At 42.5% G+C, this 19,984-nt stretch overlaps 1 protein-coding gene across 3 annotated transcripts in view; it reads right to left on the reverse strand.

The window, feature by feature from the left end:
• The window catches only part of WDR7 (WD repeat domain 7), a 97,539-nt gene that overhangs the window by 6,493 nt on the left and 71,062 nt on the right, over positions 1-19,984 (reverse strand). For all 3 annotated transcript variants that reach the window (XM_084304407.1, XM_084304408.1, XM_084304406.1), the window contains one exon: positions 15,769-15,868. In XM_084304407.1, the coding sequence (XP_084160533.1) occupies positions 15,769-15,868 (100 nt within the window). The remainder of the gene's footprint in view (positions 1-15,768; positions 15,869-19,984) is intronic.

The raw sequence follows: 19,984 nt of genomic DNA on the forward strand, positions 1-19,984 counted from the left end.
CAGGACTATACTGAGAAAAAGTATATTTAAATCTTCAAATTAATTTTTCTTCCTGTCCTTCAAGTGGCTTCTCAATAGCATCCAGATAAAGGCAAAGCACATATATTAAAATGTTTAACTTAATAACGTATATAACTTAATTTTTAATCTTACACTAATAGAATTTTGCATCAACCATTACTATTACTCAGTATGAAAATGTGACTGGCATGATCTGACAGGCAGCATGCAACGAGAGCAGAAAGTGACCTTGAACAGCAGTGTATAAAAATACATTTATCACCGAAATGGCATGCCGGCTGTCAGTCAATATATGCTTCTCATTTGTTAGGAGGTTCTCCTGCTGTGATTCCCTCATTACAATTTGCTTTTACTTCCTGGGCAAATGACAACCAGAAAATGAGGCAGCTTCTTTCTTGACCGAACTTAATCCAGAAAAAATTAGATGACAGCTGCACCCATCCAAGTGTTACAGGATGGTTGAGAAACGGTTCCAAAATGTGCAGCCTGACCATTTCACCGGCTCTGTAGAAGAGCCCAGAGCGAGCCTTGCATCCCCTGAAACTGTGACTGTGATCAGCACACGCACGGGGCTCCCCCAGATCCATCCAGCCCCCTCCCCAAACACCCAGATAACTGCAAACACCAGGTTTCTGCTCTCACTTCAGGAATGTGCTTCTCAATTCCAGAGTTTCATGTGGCACCATCAAAACCCACAGGGCACACTGTGAAACCAATGCCATGGTGGTTTCACAAGAGGTTGGTGGCAATGCAGTAGCATCTCAGAGCATTTGCATGAGGATGTGTCAGATCACTCAGCATTGTTATTGAAATTTTTATCTCCATGGCAATTATTCTTGTAAAAGAGCTTTCAACAGCTCATCGGCTGAACTTTATGCTGTAACTTCCAGGAAAATAATTTACATAAGAATTCTGATTATGCTCAGAATACCAATGAAAACGGGAGAAGAAAGTGCTTAATATTTTCTCCAGGTTAATAATATTTTGTGAGATGAAACATTATTTTAAATCCTTACTTCAAAGAGGTATATTATCAATTACAAGCAGTCTGTGGAAAAAAATACAAAATATAGATAGGAACCTAGAAAAGAGATTATATTGGCTAAATACCAGGCCTCTTGACTTGCACATGCTCGCTGCTGTGAAGCCCTGTAAAGTTTTAGATCTCGAACCTCAAGTCCCTCAAGGCTGAGGCTCAATAGATGTGAGGAAGTTTGGGCTGACGTCCCAGTGCCAGAGAGCACTTCTCATGGAGAAAAAATACTGAACGCTTTCCAGAAAGTCACAACATGGAATAGATTTGCCATTTATTACATGGACTTCACCTAACCAACGTGCAAAATGCAACTCACAGCCCTGAAGCGAATAGCTGTATAAATGGGTTTGTAACTGGAGGGGCAGCGGCTGGGGCACGCAGCATCTCCAGCCCTTAGCGCTCCGTAGGTGACACGCCAGACGTGGTGTCAGCGAGCCAGATTTTGCACATTTCCTATTCGAGCAGCTGTCACTAGGTTTTCGAGCAGGCACGATGTTCCCATAAATCCCCCACTCGTTCTAGTCACAGTGCTCCTTGCTAAGGCAGCGCTGGGCTGAAATATCTTCTGGAGCCCTGCTAACGATGGGACTTGGGGCTCGGCACGCAGTGCTTGTCCTTAAACAGCTCGGTTAGGGCGTGCCTCTTCCCTTCCAGCTCCACTCACCGAAGTTTTACAGAGAACTGCTTAGATATCACATTCATATTTGGAGCGCTGCAATATTTTTAACCTTTGACTTCACAGCCTTCAATGTACTCGCAGAGCACACAAATCCATAGTTCCCAAGTGACCTGAGACTTTTGTTTAAAGTGTTCAGCAACTCAAATGGAGTAGGAAAAGCTAACAAGATCAGCATATCCTGCCAAAACGCTAGGGTCTGGGGACTTAATTATCCTTCCAGAAGTGCCTTCTGCCATGCAGAGTCTGAGGAAAAAAGGAACTCGCACCAGGATTTTTGAAAGCAGCCTTCTGATTCTTGCTGCTCCTCACTCTAATTTTCTGACTGTGTTTCCAGATCTTTATCAGTTCCTGGGCAAATTGCAACCTATCGCAGAGCTCTGGGAAGCTGCTTTCGTTCCATCTTTACCATTCTCATTTTCTTCCAGAGTCAAAAGCGTCAAAATCAAGATTCTCAAAACAAGTGGAAATTTGGAAGGTCACGTCTAGATTGGAGGAAGAGGTCAGTTAAAAAATGCGTTTGCAACATGATATTAAACAGTTCCGTATATCTACTGTGAGTCATGTTCAAATATGTGCTTGCTGGTCACAGGCAACCCTAAACGGGGAAACCTCAGTTTGACCATGACCATTTAATGCATTTTGAGCATTTTTTGCCCTCTTGCTACTAGCTGCAAAGTCCTGGCTGCAGACTTTGTTAAAACACACGTACTAATATGCTCAAATTGCAATTTTCCTATTTTATCTTTTGAGTGCAGTACAAGGGCTATGCTTGTTTTCAAGCATGAATGTTGTGGTCAGGCAAAATCAAAAGGCAGAAAAAAAAACAAAACAAAAACATATTAGGCCAGGGTAGACAGATTAAAATTTGCTTACATCCTAGGCTAGGATGAGACCTTCCAACCACGTGTGTTGTTTACAAAAGATGCTGCTGATGGGACCGAGCTGTGGCTGACTTCAGCCTTTAGACTTTTAATGTCTGAGTAGGATGGAACAGCTAAATTAGACATAAATTTATAAACTTTATTTTCTTTACAGATTTCGGTGTAAAATTTTTATGCATACTTTCCTTCTGCTGCTGCTTCTAGAGATGCAACTAACTCAGTGTTTTAACAAATCTCTAAACTCAACGTGGGGTTTGTGGCCTCAGAGGATGGTTGGTAAATTTAATATCTTTTTCCAGTCTATTTGACTTTTGTAGACTGAATTGTATCACTTCAAAAAGGGAAAAAAAATCCTTAGTGGAATTGATTACATTGTCGACTCCCCACTTTGGAACCCAACAGCTGAGGCATAAGAGTTAAGCAAAAAGCTAGTGTTGAATCAATTTCTTATTTAATTTTTACTAACTTTGATTATTCGAAAGCTCTCCTGATTTCTGCTCTTGGATTTACAGTCCTCTCTTAACGTCCATCCCTGCCTTTCCTCTCCCAACAGGATGTTGCTGTATTTGTAAACTCCAGATGTCTCCAAAGGCAGAATATGCAAGCTCCTTTAAATCACTCTCCAACCCAACTAGAAAAGAGTACAGAAAGACACAAAAATGACTCTTGAAAAATTAGTATTGCTGATCGCCGTGACCTAAAAAGCAAATTCTGTGATTCCTGAGGCCTCATTACTTTGCCTGGCTACAAAGCTACAAAGTTAGAGTGGAGTTACGGCATGAATTTATGGTGCACTTAGCAGGCTGTAATGTGAGGCCTCTCCGTTTGCATTTTTTACTTGTAGCTTAATGAATATATTTATATGTGCAAAGCAGATTTATCTGTGATGCACAGAGGCAACTTGGTGCAGATCAACAATGTCCACGCGGAGAGTTAATGCAGTGGAGTTACTGTGCTGTAAATTCATGCCTTGGATAAACCCTCACCAGCTTCCCATAGAGGAGAGTATCAGCACAGTCTATTCTCATAAAACACACCCCTAAATTACCACCAGCATAATTTAACACTGTTTTTAAAAGCCATTTGAGAAACTTGAAAAAAAATATGTTTATTTTGTTATTGCATCCCTCAGGTAGCTGGATTTGCTGTTAATAGGCTAAGACCATCTCCTGTCATAATGAAAATGAGTAAAATCCCTCAACTCTATTAGGCAGGTTTAGAAAGATCAGCTCAGGGTAAAACTGCTGCAGCCTGTGGGGAAAACGTGTCTGTAACACAGAGGATAGCATGACGGTTTCCTTCCCCTGCAATGCTCCCTGACGCTGGAAATAAAATGTAAGAGGAACAAAAGAGCAGGGCTTGCATTCGAACAAGCCAGCTGTACCAACGAGGACGTGAAAATGTTAAGTACGTTTAAGTCCCGCTGTAGTTGAAGCATGTCCCCTTAAATCTCTGCCCCACTTGCCAGCAGTGCACTTATTACTACCTGGTATTACATTACTATGGATTTTCCCTTGTGAACCTCGCCACGGCTTTTGTGAGTCCGATTATAAACTAAGCCAAGCGTCGAGCACTCCCAGTCCCCCTCGCACACTGCCGTGGCTGCTCGTGGCCGTGCCAGGCCACACGGGTGTGTTTTCAGAGCCCAGGTACACGGCACTAGGTGCACACGTGCGACGTGCCTATTCCAGCACAATGCGATCTGCTGCACGGCCTGACGGCTTCCACTCCCTCCCCTTCCTGCTTCCACTGAGAAAAGGGTTTTGGCCTGCAAAATTAAAAGGCTATGCTCGGTAATTATCTTTTATCTGCAATTTGAGAATGCGTGTTCCTACTAACAAGTTTTCCGGGCTCATCTGAACTCGTCAGCGTGACAGTGTCAGCGAATGCACGCACACGTTCAGGCTGCAGGATGGCTCTCCCTCCCTTCCTGCCTATAAAACACTGCAATCCAGAGCGCTGCCTTTTATTTACCCAGCAAACTTAACTAAAGCAAGCCATTAGGCATCAGCAACTATTCATTCCAAATATAATATTAAACAATTTTCTGCCTCGTATAAGAATTAAAAAATTGCAAAGGCATCTAGGTACCGAAATAAAACAATATTATGCACAATCCAATTACTGCTCTGCCTGTCGAAGCCACGGCTTTAATTCTGCAGTGAGCCAAACGGAGCACCCAGACCAAACAGCATCGATTCGAGCTGATGTTTAGAAACATTTTGCTTTGAAATAAACCCAAGCAGAAGTCAGGCTTCCCTTTAACCTCCCGCTGTAAGAGACACGGCTCTCACGCACACAAGCTCCCATCTGCATCCCCCGCGGAGCCGCCAGGGCTGCGATGTGATGCTGCAGGGACCCCTGCCCAGGGCTCAGCCCCACGGGGGCACAGCTGGAGTGCTTGCAGAGGGCTGCCTGGCTGGACAGGGAAGGGAAACCTACAGAATGAGATCATCCAGCGACACAAACAGCTTGTTTTTGTGGCCAGCCCTTTATGGTTCTGCTGCAGGTCTGCAGCTGGGTTGCACGAAGCAGGGCTCACTTCAACACCAGCCTGTGATGATTAATTACAAGTATCTCTATAAATACAATTGTAAATATTTATAAGGGAAAGCAAGATTTAATCGATGGAAATAGACCAGTTTACAGTTTTCTTGCCCGTACTGTGTGCTTTTCCCTGCATGCCTTTTCCCAAACCACTCTCTGTTCGCAGCTAACACAGAGCTGGCCACAAGCACCAGCCGGTGTCCGGACCGGGAACGAAGGTGTCACCGAAACAGAAGGTTTCTTTATGGTAGCAAAGTTTTCAGAAATCACACATCAAAATACACAGCCATCACCACAGCAATAGACCAGCTGGAAATGTGCTCCCTCTCCATTCCCGTGCTTCCCAACGCCAGAAAGAAGAGTGCACAACGAAAAGTACTCACTGTCACAGCCTGTCCTCTCCACCCAACACTCTAAGACTTAGGTTTTTAAATGAAATGAAATACCACCAAATAGCTTGTTGGTATGAATTAACTGGGCGATTTTGGACTGGTCTCTGTGACCCAGCAAGAATTTTCCTGGCAACTTTAAACAGAGATAATTAGATCGACCCCAAGTTTCTGGATGCCACCTACAGTCAAGGGCAGAGATGTTCTCAGAAGTCTCATGAGTGACAGCACGAATCCTTCTGAGGCAGGTACCTTACACAAACTCGATGAAATGCCTGCTGCTTACCCGCATAAGGAGGAAAAAAAAAAACAGCCTCCAAAGTAAGAATGCAGGTGAGTTAATACTTATATGAGTTATCAGGGTTGTAATTAATGAACAGTGACTCTAAGTCTGCTTTGGCTCTGAAATAGCGATAGAGACTCCAAGGAGCAAAATATTATTAAGCAACTTTCAGACATTCATATTTTCCCATCATTCCAAAGTCAATAACAATCACGTATTCTAAAATCTAGTTACTTGAAATGTATCTCTGCAGTCTGTTACCACTGATTTAGTGTTCAGTTTGGGGGAAAAAAGGAACACAGCATCATTCTTTTCTATAGTAATGCACTTCTAAAGAAAGAAAAAGTTGAACCGCAGTTGCATACTGGTGATAACTTTGGTTTTAATTGCACCCAACCTGCTGAGACTGCTCTTAGTCTACCAAAAAATAGCATGCTTTTTTCTCATATTCTTCATAAATATATTAAAAAAAAAAAAAAAAAGTATGACTCCAGGGTCATGACTTTGCACAGTATGTAAGTCACTTCAGAAACCCTCAAAATTGTCAGTTTGTAAAATCAATGGAAAAAAATGACGTTTGGAATGGGAAGTGTAATTCAGTCAGGACGACAGTGGCATGAGCACAGTGGCGCGGTATCAATGAGCTGCAATGTGGTACGTTTATCATTAGATAATCACTCCCCCAGAGGATTAGCAGCACACAGATGAACCTTGTGCCACATAACACACTTGGGGTGTCATTATCTCATGATAACCCCACTCCCTGCCATCTCCTATTGCTTAATTAGAGGTTACAAAGGTTATAATAGGACTAAAAGAACTTGGTGAACAGAACTTGCAACGAGTGATACCTTAATCAATTCAAAACCAGAGGCTGAGAATGTGCAGTCAACAAAGGCATCTCTGGAAGGCCATAAGCATGCATTATGTCCTAAATTAGGGAGCTAAAACTCGAGGAGAATGAAGAAATCTAGACGTATACTATGCCTTATTCTCCCTTGACAAATGTCATCTTCTTCATGTAGCATTTTGCCTAATTCAAATGTCACGTATATATATTAAAAAAAAAACACTTTATGATATTAATTCACCTGAAATAAATTACCAAGCACATCCCAAGCAGAAGGAACAAGATTTCCAGGCTGTCTCATCAGAAGTAGGCTACATACATGTCCAAAAACCTTCATCCTGACTGCAGAATTACAAATCTGGCTTCTTGGTTGAAGTGTTTTATTTTTGGCTGGAAACTGCCACCCACCCTAAAATGCTGCGTTTTGTGCAGTCCCGCTGTCACCGAGTGCCCTGCCTGTATGGCTTTTGCTATGTTTTGTAAACAATGGCCACATTTGCAGATGGAGCAGCCACAGATCTGGCGCACTCAGAACTGTTTTCCAATTCACTGTGAAACATCAATTATCTTTATCAAATAACAGTATCTCATCTCAGTCCATTATCAAGATGGAGTCTTATTTTAGCTGGACTGAAGCCCTATCTGTATATCAAGGCTGGCCGCAGTGCCAGAGTGAGTGAAAGGCTGTGAAATAATCAATAATCATCATCAAATTGTGGTCGACAGGTTGTGAGGATGGAAGTTTTTGATGAAACCTCAACCTTTTTTTTTTTGTGCAGCTGATAAAGCTTAACCTTTGCAATACCTGATAACTATGACTCAGTTAAAGGAAGCTCTGCATACACTTAAAAAGCTTTGACTGTTCAAAAAAACAACCCCTGAAACAGCCTGCTTTCCGTGGATAGCAACTTCACACCATCTTTTTGTTACTGAGCAAGTCAGCAGACAAAGAGCTACAGCGACCGTGTTTCATGGATTGTTATAAACACACCCTTGTGCTCCAACAACCAAGAACCACGCTCGGGCTTAAAGCTGTACAAATAAAAGGTCAGCCTAAAAAGGACAATCTCTGCATAACAATGAACAGAACCGCAGAAACAACAGAATCATTTCCAGCAAATATTTGCCTATTTAAATGTAGGTAGCTCCCTATTATCCAGAATAAATCTGGGATGAGATTATACAATTAAAGGAAAAAAAACAAAAACAAAAACAAAAAACACAATATACCTACATTAGCCTAATTACTTAGCAGCCTTTCTTTTAGAATTGTTATTTTTATTCATCCCTTTTTTATGATTTTTTTTCCAAAACAGAATTAAGGCCAAGAATAAGGCTGTAAACAGTTTTTGTTTGGGATTTTCAGTTTTCAGAACAGCTTGAGTAATCTCCAACCTGAATATAACCTCCCTGTGAAAAACGTAGAGTTGATTTCAGCCATATATTTCCCCTTTTAGCTATGGGAAATAGCTAAATAGCTATGGGTTCTCTAGAAATGGAAATTTGAGGAAATTTGTCAAAATTCGCATGAGCAAGCAGAATGTGAATTTCAAGAATGACAATTTCAAATTTTCTCGGCCAGAACAGTGTTTAGATAGGGTATGGAAATAGAAGCTGCACCAGACAAACCCCTTGTAAGCACAAAATTGCTGGTGTGTTTCGAGTCACTACCTTAACACACACACACAAACAACTACAAAAAGCAAACAAAAGCCCTTGATCAGCTCTTTTGGCTGCTGAATGCATTTAGGAAAACTGTGGAAGCTTGCTAATGGTCAGACTGAGCAAGTTGTGCAAAAGCTGTCTGGCATTTTGATTAGACAGCTGCATAAGTAAATACTTTGAAAGCCTTCAGAAAACTTCAACAAATTTTGTGAGAACTGGCAATATCGTTCAGCATTACTTCTGAAAAATTGGTCATACATCTCAAGGCCACCGTTGCATGTCCCATGGGACACATCCAGCACCTCAACCCAAACCACCCTGTGACTGTGTGTCTTCATGCTCTGCTCAGGGAGGTTTAGAGCTCCTCAGCAGTGGGAAGGTTTTTTGTCCTCTTCGCTTGCACCAGAGGCACCTGGCCCGTCTGCCTGCACTGCATCGTAGCTCATCCTGCACTTGGCCCCAGTAGGAAGGCTGTTAGCAAGCTACTACAAGTAGTAGGCTGCTACCAAGTGATAGAACAACATGGATGTTGCAGAGCAGGGCAAAGCTCGTGTTATTAGCTGTAATATTAACTACAAAGCTTACCTGCTTGATGTAAACCTCCCCAAGGAGAGGAATGTTTCATACGAAATTGATACTACTGAAATATTTATATAGTATAATCACTGTCAACAACGCAGTTTTATACAAAAGAGGTAGTATCCAGCTAGCTTACTGAAATTCACATTTGATTACAGAAGTCAAAACCCTCACGGGGAGAGACTTCTGAGAAGTCTTGCCTCGTGCAGGAGGCCAGGCCTGGTGGTGGCAGGGACCCCTCCAGGCTTCGCCCCCTTCCCACCCCAGAAGCCATCCGTCACTCAGCTCCCTCCACTTCCAACCTCGCTTTCCTGAGAGAGACATCGCTGGTGATGAATACACGCTGAAATACTAAATGCAGCTCTGGAGACCGCTGATGCCACGCTGATGGATGTGGTACTAGGCACTATTAAAAAAAAATAAAATACCTGCTCTTACAAGGAAGCTGGGTCTCCCCTAGGTGCCGAGGGTGCTCTGCATCCCCCAGAAGGCAGCTCATCACACTGCAAGACAGAAAAACTTCGGTCCTGCTCCAGATCCTTTACATCCTATCATCTATCTCAGAAAAAAGCATTTTTGAAGGATTTAAAAATATTCTCATCACAAACCTACTAATTCTCCAGCTAGGGAAAACGCTGAATGGATTCAACAGTAAAAACTGACTACATTTCTTTCTGAAAATGTGCCAAAGTTTAGCTGTTTTAAATAATTTAAACTTAAAGCATTTTAATACTTTATTGTTCAGTAGTTTTATTTATGCAAAATTAAAGACATCCCCTCATAATGGCAATTAGCAATAATCTGAAGTAAAATAATATTATTGTAACAGATGACACTGCTACAAAGTGTTTACCCCCATAATCTCCTCCAAGATACAGCCATTTTAGAGTAAAATGTAATTTAATGAATTTGGAAAAATCTGGTAACTTACTAGCTAAAACGCTGAACTGATTGATATTTCTATTTGTCATAATTAGTTTGGAATTTAATGTCAGCATTTTAAATTTCAAAAGCAATCCTGACGTTTTGTATCATCTCACTTTTCATAATAATATATATTTTTAAACCCTCCCGGCATTTTTTTTTTGATTATTCAAACATATTAAGAGCAGTTTTGATACAGCCTCACGTAACCTGTCTCTGAGATGTGCAATGCCAGATGCAGGAACAAACGAGCTGCTTTTTCTGTGCGTAAACGGCCGCCTGGCAGGATGGAGCTCAGCCACCACACACGGGTCCCCCTCGAAGCAGAGCACAAAGACAATCCTAAAATCGCCACAACTCTTCGCCCCACATAAAATAAAACGCTCTCTAGAGCGGCAGCTGTTGTTCTAAGGGTAGAGCAGTTGGCTTCCAGAGTTGGGTAGCAATAAGATAGTATGTTTTATTATGAGTGTCATGGAGACGGTGTGAAAAATCAAGAGCCATAGGCAGTAAGCGGCAATGGGTCAATAATGTTCACCGAGACATTGTGTAGATAATCAACAACAAGGCCCTGGGTTCTCTATGCACTGCAAACAGCTGAAGGGCAAATCAATACAGCCATGGGAAGGACACTGCCCGGCCCCGCTCCCCACAACGAGCTGCTGCTAGGGCAGCGAGGCACCCTAAAAACCAAATTAATGCAAACTTCGTGTTGCCCTAACGTCAGGCGTTGGGAATATACAGTAATGCTCAGAAAATGTTTAATAAATAATTTAATGAGAGAGGGAGAGAGAGAGACCAATCTCTATATTAAATTATAGAAAAAAATAGATACCGAAAAATACGTATTTGGAAAGCTCACGATACAACAAAACGTGCCTGCAATTTTCATTTCAATTCAACGCCTTAGCAATAAACTAAAATCCAAGCCTCCTGAAATGAATAAGATAGATACTGGAACATGAGAGTTTAATGTAGAACAGTTTAAAAAATTGAAGTATGATAATTAATAATGTATCTTTTAAATTATTAAGCAGAAATCACACGTTAATAGAGGCATCCGTATCTGCAATAACAATGATGGAAACCAAACGCAAAATACTGAAATGCAGATAACTGGCTTTGAGGCAACATTTTACTGGTAGTATTAATAATTGACACTTTGTTAAATAAGTGATACTAATATTGTAAATTTCTCGGGAAAAAAAAAGTATCATATATAAATGTTGATTTATTATTTGTTCAAAAAGGTGATTCTTGACATCCATCATTCTATTAATCATTAGATGTAATTTCTCAGTCGGTATGTACAACCATCTTTCTTGAAAACAAAATAAAAACATGCTGGAAGGAAAAAAAACAACAACAACAAAACAAAACATGAAATGCTTCTGTTTTCCATTATTACAGCTAAAAAGCTTGCCTTTTTTCTTCAAGGAGATGATAAAATTCCTGCCCTATTTCACCTATAGTGTAAAAAATAAAATTTAGCAGGGCACATATTTGGGATAGCAGTTTGTTCTGCTGATGATAATTACTATGAAATTTTCTACAAAGCGTAAACTGTGTTAATTCTGTGACAGTGATACAAAAAAGCCACACTACTCGGATCTTGCCATCAACCGGATTTAAAAGCAACGACGATTATTATTTTTAGCGTGGCTGGCTGAAACGAAGAAACAACCTCTTCAGCCTTATTTTCATCACCGTAACTATTTCAGTATGCGCAGCAGTAAGTTATCGGATTATATTTTCATGAATTATTCAGCGCGGACATCAGCAGCAGGCGGGGGCGAGCAGACGCGCGCCGCGGCCCCGCTGGCCGAGGGGCTTCCCGGCACGGCGCCCGCCTCAGCCCCTGCAGCTCCGCGGCCGCGAGAGATCCCCCGGCGAGATCAGGAGACGTGTGGGGAGCGGATCTCAGCGCTGTGCTGGAGTTAGTGTGCGTTTATATGCTGTGATGTACCGGATTCACTGCTGTGTAGGTGTCAGCAGTGTTGCCTGGTCCTGCTGCTGCTCTCCCAGAGCTTTCCCGACGCTGCCGGGGATGAGGGGCTGAGGCAGCACCCCAGGACCAGGCCCTGTGAGAGCACCGGGCATGGAGCACTACGACACGATGGCATGGAGATGGGGGAAATGCTGACAATGTTGCTGGCAACGACAACCCAGCAGTGGGTTTGGTGAGGCCAGGCATCAGCCGCATGCCCTCAGCTGCTGAGGAGGAAGCAGACCGCCTGCAGGCCTCCCGGCGTGAGCCAGGCTTGGGGCTGCAACTGAAATCCTCTCATCGACAGCGAGCTGTGACTGCTGAGCGCTCTGCAGCACTCACGGCTGCTGGTGCCTGCTGGAACTGCTGCAGAAGGCAATGAGCGGTGTTTTAGGTCGGCTTCGGTGCTACGGGGAGCTCAAAGATTCACTTCTTCCACCCGCAGGTTCCTGAGCCCCGGCTGTTAGGGCCACCCGAGATCTACGCCCTGAGCTGAGAGGAGTTACCTACGGGACTTGAAAACAAAACGTGGCAAAACGTACTAGGAATAAGTAAAGAAACTAAAAAGAAGGGGAAGCTCCTCTTCACACACAGGCATACCAGGCACGTGCCAGAAGCGTGAGACATAACGTGGGGTGTTGTTTTGAAAAACACTCACACGGAAGGCTTGTAGAAGCTCTGCATGTGTGTGCTTCCACAAAGGTGAGAAAGAAAGATTTGGGGAAGCTAAGCAGTAAGATTGGAATAAATAAAAAATGAATATTTTGCCTAAGGATGATGGAAAATGGAGAGAACGTTTGGGTGATGGAGTTTTAAAGCCCTCTGCTCTTCTCCCCTTACAGAACAAAGGCTGCCTGCACATACCGGAGGGCAAAACCCAAGGAGAGGAAATGGTTATTTAAACTAAAGGTCAATGTTGGTACAGAGGCTTAAGTAACCATACCTACACTGGGGTGGGAATAGAAGAACAGATTTCTAACCCTTGATATTTTAACCCGTCGGTATTCTGGAACCGACTTTCATTCGGAGCACTGGGTGCCAAGAAGGCCCGTTTGCTCCAGCCCTTCCTACCTGCTGCAGCAGGAGCACGCCTTCGTGTCCCCAGGAGGTCCCACCTGCAATGCTCGCATCTTGTTCTCCCCCTGTGCTTATCTCGGCTCCAAGCTCAGTTAACGTACACCCTTAATGATGAGTGCAAGTCAGGGGAAAAGTGAGCTGCTCCCACCTCTTCCTATCCCTGATTAAAAATGGGTTACATGTGAATTACCATGAGGTAATTTCAAAACTTTCAAAACACTAACATATTTACTAAATACAAAATTATTTTTACAGCTTCAGAAAAAGAAAATTCAAAGACTTTTTTTTTTTAAATAAATAGCAAATATTAAGCCTTTAAAAAAAATCCTGTAACTTCTGGTAATTACTGTCTTTCAATAAACATTATAAACGGAAAAACAAAATGACCTTAAGATAGACAGCAGGGTGGACTGACTGACTTCTTGCTCTGCCTTACAGCAGGACCCTGATTCCAAAGGGCACTTCCCACATAACTGTTCTAAGTCATGCTCAATTTAAGCATACCTAAGCAATTAAAATATTTTGATAAGCACTTTGAAAAGCTTAACTTTTTGTAAAAACAAAAGATTGTTGAGCTTTTTGCAACATTATCTTCTACACAATCCTAAATTTATCTCATGTCTTCTGAGCAGCCTGAAATCTGTAACTGTGAGAAATAACTTAAACGATTGGGTTTGGAATAAGAAATCTGTATCCAATAGATGGCGTTGCCCCCTAATAATATATGTGGCCCTCAACAGATTTCTCTGATCTTATGAATAATAAAATCTGCAAAGAATCCTGTTCAAATTTGCCTTTCATACCATCTTCTGCCCTCCACACCTTACATGGAAGCTTACTAAGAACGTAAGAAAACAAGTACTGCGAATATTCACTAACACATCAAATTAAGGCAGTGAATTATTCAGACAATTTACTGGCAGAAATCTGGAGTTAGTTCCGGGAACCAAACACAAAAAAACGCCAACTAACATGGAAGTGACACTAAATCAGATAAAAGTGTTGCAACCATCAAGACAATCACCTTCACGAGAGCTGGTGGTCATTACACAGAATTCAGTTTAAAAGAACTCTGGTCTTCTGCAAAACTCCTGTAGACTGCCAGATTGTGTAAAACACTTTACAGAGCTATCTGGAATTCACACTGCCAAGAAAGAACTTTCCTAATTACTCCACATGCTATCAAACACCTCTGTTCACCTTGGAGCCAGTTCAGTAGATGAAGTATGAATGAGACAAAGTTAAAAATGCAAGGCTGGTAGCATGCTACTGATGCTAAATGGAAGAATGGGCTTTGTCACCCATCTCCTGGTGCTCTGAAAACACAGAGATGTGAGGATGTGGATGGTTGTGCTTTTTTTCCCCCTCCTCTCCAGCAGGATCAGGAATTAGCTGTTAGCTTGAGATGCCAAGACTTCGCAGACTTATCTGGACTTTGCACTCTCAATTTTCGGTGCAATGATGCACACAGAAAGGAATTGTGGTCGGTGTCTCTTAATGGCCAGTAGGAGATGTTCAGCAACTAACTGCTTTGTCATGCTGCTTGGTGAATAGCTGGGAGAAAAAGTAATGCAACATGTATATTTGGAAACGGGAACGCAGAGAGCTGTGTGCAGCAAGGCATAATCTTGGCCAGGTGCTGATGACAGGACTGCAAGGCAGCAAAAATGCTCAGTGACATCTGATATATCAATATAAAGCAGTTCTTGTGGAGTAATTTTGTAGTTAAATTAATAAATGATGATCCAAACAATGATCTAAAACAAGATAGAACAGTCCACTGATACTCTTTGCCTGCATTATATAGCTATTATGAAATAAATTTGGCCAGCTCAGCTTCCACAGACAGCTGTCTAAACAAAAAATACCAAAACGTACAACGTTGTTAGCTACTAGTTTTGGGAAATAATCAAAATTTCAGAACAGAAAATGAACCAGCCATGTGTACCTTTGCTGGCACACAGTTCTGCCAGCAAAGTGCTAAGTGACACTGCAGATTTAGCAGAAAGAAATCTATGCTACCTTGTCTATAATGCACATTTTAGAAGGACTAAGGACTAGTCCTTTTAGTCCAAGTTTAGAAACAAAAAAACATATTTGCACCCAACAATTACATTTGCATTTAAAAAATCCTCAAACCAACTGAACAAAAACTCTCCCCAAAACACTAAAAAACAGCCAACAATGACAAAACCAACTAATAAGGCAGATTCAAAATACAGGTATTTTATCCAAGTTTTACATGACTACTGAAATTCAATGAGGAAAAATAGTGGATCACATAGCACGAGGAATAATAAAGGGTCCTACCAATCAACTTTTCTGAAAATGCTTTGTTACTTCAACATTTGTAATTCCACGCAAATTCAAGCAAAGCGCTCATTTCAATGTTATCCTCACGCATATCCTCTCCTAGGTGCGGGGTAGGAGAACACGTATCTTATTTAATATCAGAGAAGTGGAAATACCTCAGATGGAAGCACCGTGCCATTTCACAGAGAGGAGTTTTAGGAAGAAATAACCAGTAGATTTTCTTTGGGACTTCTGTCGTAGATAAGCATGCTTCTATAAAGCTTAACTTTTCAAATCAGATTTTTCATTTCTTTCAGAGCAAGGGTATCACCTAACTTTAGGCTTTCATTATTAACCCATCTGTGGCACCCATTCAGTTCCAGTGAATGAAGACAGTAGGGCTCTATATACTTTGAGTCCTTCATTAAACTATTGATCCCCTTAGCATTATCCATAATGTTCCAGCAGCTCAGCATGTCAACTGATGCAGAGCTCGCTGCTCTTTCCTTTCAATAACTTCCACACTTTATGGGGAGGAAGTCACAATGATTTATTTACCTGACATTTCCCAGTCCGGATGTCGTAGAGGGCCACTGAACCATGGCGAGCTCCAACTGCTATTCTGTGACTCCGCTCGTAATAGCTGACCATGTAGAACCTGAATTGAACATTATAACAAGTAACAGGTGAGATCTGACCTGCCTGCATGATGTTCAAATTAATTTGCAATGCCATTGGGTAATTAACATTAGTGCTGGAACAGAGATTTGATTTCAAAATCCATCAGCTGCCAGTTTTCATATGTGGCATTTAGCAAACAAACCCAACTGATGTTTGGCTCATTACTGCAGAATCCTATCGGATTTATTTTTTTATTTTTACTAAACAGCGTTACAGCAATTCTGTTGAGTGTGGGAATAATCTATGCAATAATCACCAGTTCCTTGAATATCCACGTGCAAGCGTTGTTTACAGCTCCACACCACAATAATGCTGGATGCCAAAGGGTTACATGAGACAATCTCAACACCCTGAACGATTTCAGAGCATTTTTCTTTGAAAATCAAGTGAGAAAGGTTCAAGGAAGCAAAGGGAAAAATATGTAAATTTAAAAGAAAAAAAGAAAAAAAAAAGGACAAGTCATCAAACTACCTCTAATACAACAATATTCAGGTGAAAGGGAGCTGAGAAGCATGTGAGAGTCCTTAAAGTTCGATGTGAGTGTATGCTATCAATCCAAGCACAAAAAATAGAGATATTCCTTGGATTTTGCAATCTTGAAACACAAGAGAATCAGAATCCTTATTTCCAGTTGAAACAATTGGGGATATCTATGCCTATCTTCTCAAAGAAAGAACAGAACTATGAAAACTGTCAACTGCATTTCCACTTAAATTTTAATTCTAATTTTTCAGTTAAATTTTACTATAGCAAAAGCTGCCCGAGCTTGCTAGAATCGGCCTGTAAAAATATGCTGCTGACCACATTTATGGCTTCAGACAGCAAATCTCGCAATGATCCATCTCCTTGTTCGTAGGGATTCCCAGAGTGCCATAGCAACTGCTCTTACAGGGCTGCTACACTTGTTTCTGCAGCGCGGGATGGATTCGGGAAGGCAAACAGCACCAAACACCGTGTTAACAAACAAACAAACACAAGGAAATGAAAATCATTCGTTTTTGTGCAAGAGAAGGGGCAAGGCGACCTAGCTCAGAGGCACTTCTGCACCCCTGCCCTCCTGCACCCCGAGGACCACCCGCCCTGCAGACGCCCCTGGTCCCAGGCCTGCAGCTTCCAGCTTTGCTCCCCAGCTCCAGGAGCATCCCCCTTGCACCTCCCTGCCTGCACCTCGGTGGCTGGGCTTCGAGGCAGATCAAAGGGAAGGAGCCCGCTGTGAAAGAGCCGGCAGCTCAGCGAGCAGCACCAGCTCGGGAGGGCAAGGCAAAGACAAAACCTGTGTAGGCAAGGGATGATGTCCTGCACAGTCACAGAGCGTGTGGGCAGGGCAGCAACACACCTCATTTGTTTGTTACTTAATGGTAACAGCAGCAAGATCTTCTTATTTATTATTAAGAAAAAAAAAAAAAAAAGGAAGAGTGCTTAGAAAAAAAAATCAAAAGCTGTTGGTAAGCAGCTAGGGAACAGGAAAGGCAAGAGCCAGTCATGAAAAATAGGGGAGAAAAAGGCTAATGCTGTGGGCAAACAGGTACCCACAGGGTCTATAGCATGTCCTATACAGTGAATAGCATGGGAGAGCTTTCCCATTTTTCACCATTTCATGCCAAACTGCAGTCACCGACACAGTTAACGTGGTGCCTCAGGTGAACGGGGAGGGGGCTACTTGTAAGCTATTTCAACCTTACATAGAAATACACACGTCTTGTCATCATGAGTAAAACAGAATACAACCAAGTTTCTACATGAGATGTTTTATGTCCCCTTTATTACATTTCTGAGTGGGCACAGTCGGCTGGTCTCCCCCGGCAGACACCAGCTGTGATGTGGGAGCACGCAGCATTTCTCTCCCTGCTGCATTTAAATGCCCCTTTAGACAGAAAGCTGAGTCAGGATTTCTCTTTGAGAAGAATCCATCAGTCTCCGTAACAACAGAGGATTTGTGGAAAAAAAAGCTTCCAGGAAATAGACATTTTTGAGCTTAATTTTATATAAACCCCCTCCTCCTTAGACTGACGTTCCGTTGTCAGCTCTTTAGCCCCGCTCTTTCTCATTTAGTTAGCTCAGTATTGTTGCAAGCACCCCTAGATTGAAACATTTTAATCCTTTGCCTCCCTTTCTAAACCTCTGTATGGTAGAGTTCAATAGAGAATGATATGCCAGCATATATTTAGACTACACTACGGAGTCATTTCTGCAAGCCTAGCTGGTGCCTCCATATCCATCATTGGCATCTTAATGGAAAGCCTGCTCTGAGTGCTGCTCCATTACTGCTCTTCAGAGAAACTTCAGTCAGCCAAAAGACAGCTCGATTTAACGCGGGGGGAATCCTGCTGGAACCAAATTAACAGCGCTGCGATCGCTTGTACCAGCTAATCCTCCAAATTAAAGGACGAGCTGGAGCTTGCGTCCTTCTCCCCGCATTTTCCAAATGAAACCAGTGTGTACGAGGATAAAGACAAGCGTGGTGCTGTCTCCCTGACCTTGTCTCGCTCACCAGCCTCTCCCACTCGTGCCCGTGGACAGCCACGCTGCAATGTCACTACTAACACTGATGGCAGCAACACGGGCCGTGCAGCAGCAGGAGGGATGGAGAGGAACAAACCTGAAGGTGCTCCTGTGTGGGCCTGAGCACCAGCCTGACGTCTGTCCCAAACAGCTCTGCGAGGGCAGAGCTTATTTTGATAAGAAATGAGTTTGCACAGAGGATGCTAAAAGGCAGGACAATCTTCTATAAAAAAAAATACCACTTATGGGAAAACCATAACCATGTGCAATAAAAAATGCTGCACGGTGACGGATTTACTTCATCACAACCCATGGGGACTGAGTGATGCAATTAGGAGCACGACTGCTCTGTTTGTACAACAGCAAAAGAAAGATGAATAAAGGAGAGGAAAGATAATCTGGGGCTTTAACCCAGCACACCGCTGCTCACAGCTGTGGGTTTTACCGTTCCACTAGAAGTAGGGACGTCACTTCAAGGGTGCAGCACAGGCACCAAACAAGTATTTGTCATGGCACAACGCTGTGGAAATGCCTTATTAAAGGCGACGAGAAAAAAGGACCTGCACACCTAGTGAAACGAGTCAGACACCTGAATGGTTTAGTCACAACAGGTGTGCACACAATGCAGCGCAGCAAAAGGAGCAGTAGGATATTAAAAGAATTAATGGTAGGATTACGTTGAAATGCTTCCACTTGGAGGCTCTCCAGACATCCAACGATTTGCTGAAATCTTACGAAAATCTCCATTGGGCTGAATGATCACATCAGGGGGGTGCTGGATCATTTTTACTGTGGCTATAACTACATGTAACAGGAAACATTACTCGTCATTTAAGAAAATTTTAAGATAACTTATAACTATAAAAGTACAACAGAAACAGGGAGATTTTTTGCGTTAATTCCACTTGCCCTTGCATTTATATGTTAAATTAAGCCTTTTAAAGGATCAGGAAGAAAGAAGACTACCTCTATCAGTATCTTATCTGTCAACAGGATAATAGCTCTTTTCTTGAAACTATTCAATATTTTAATAGCTTATTAAATTAAAATGTAATGGTTGAGAGATGAATGTTTTAATTTATCGGCTGTACTAGTTTAATAGTGTGACTGGGATATTTATCATAGTCTAAGGATGCTGTAAATGTTCACGTCTTAAATCCCATTTTACTATTAGGAGTACCAGTTGTGGAGTAAAGCAGGAGCTGCCTACAAGATCTCCTGCCTGTGCTCAGCTCCCTGCCAGGGTCAGTGGGAGCCCCTCGTGCCTGTCGGCACCCTCTGACCACACGGACATGCGACCACAGGGGACCACCACCACCACCCTTCTCCTCCCCTGTGACTTCTGCAATTATCACTTGTTGTTTTCAGCTTGTTTCAGCTTCTGTTCCTGCTCCCAAACTGCATGTCATCCAGTGCTGCCAGTGGGAGAGACGCCCAGCACCCAGACCTCCAGGGACCAGGAGCCCCCATGGTGCTGGGGCCTCTAGGACAGCAGTGCCTGTGTGGCCAGCGTGTGTCTTCAGCATACCTGGAAACCTTTTTCTGCCACCTACCTCAAACTGGCTGCTCCTGGCCTGGTGGCAGCGTACTA

This window comes from Netta rufina (assembly GCF_964035555.1).
Source record: "Netta rufina genome assembly, chromosome: W".
Classification (NCBI taxonomy): Eukaryota; Metazoa; Chordata; class Aves; order Anseriformes; family Anatidae; genus Netta; species Netta rufina.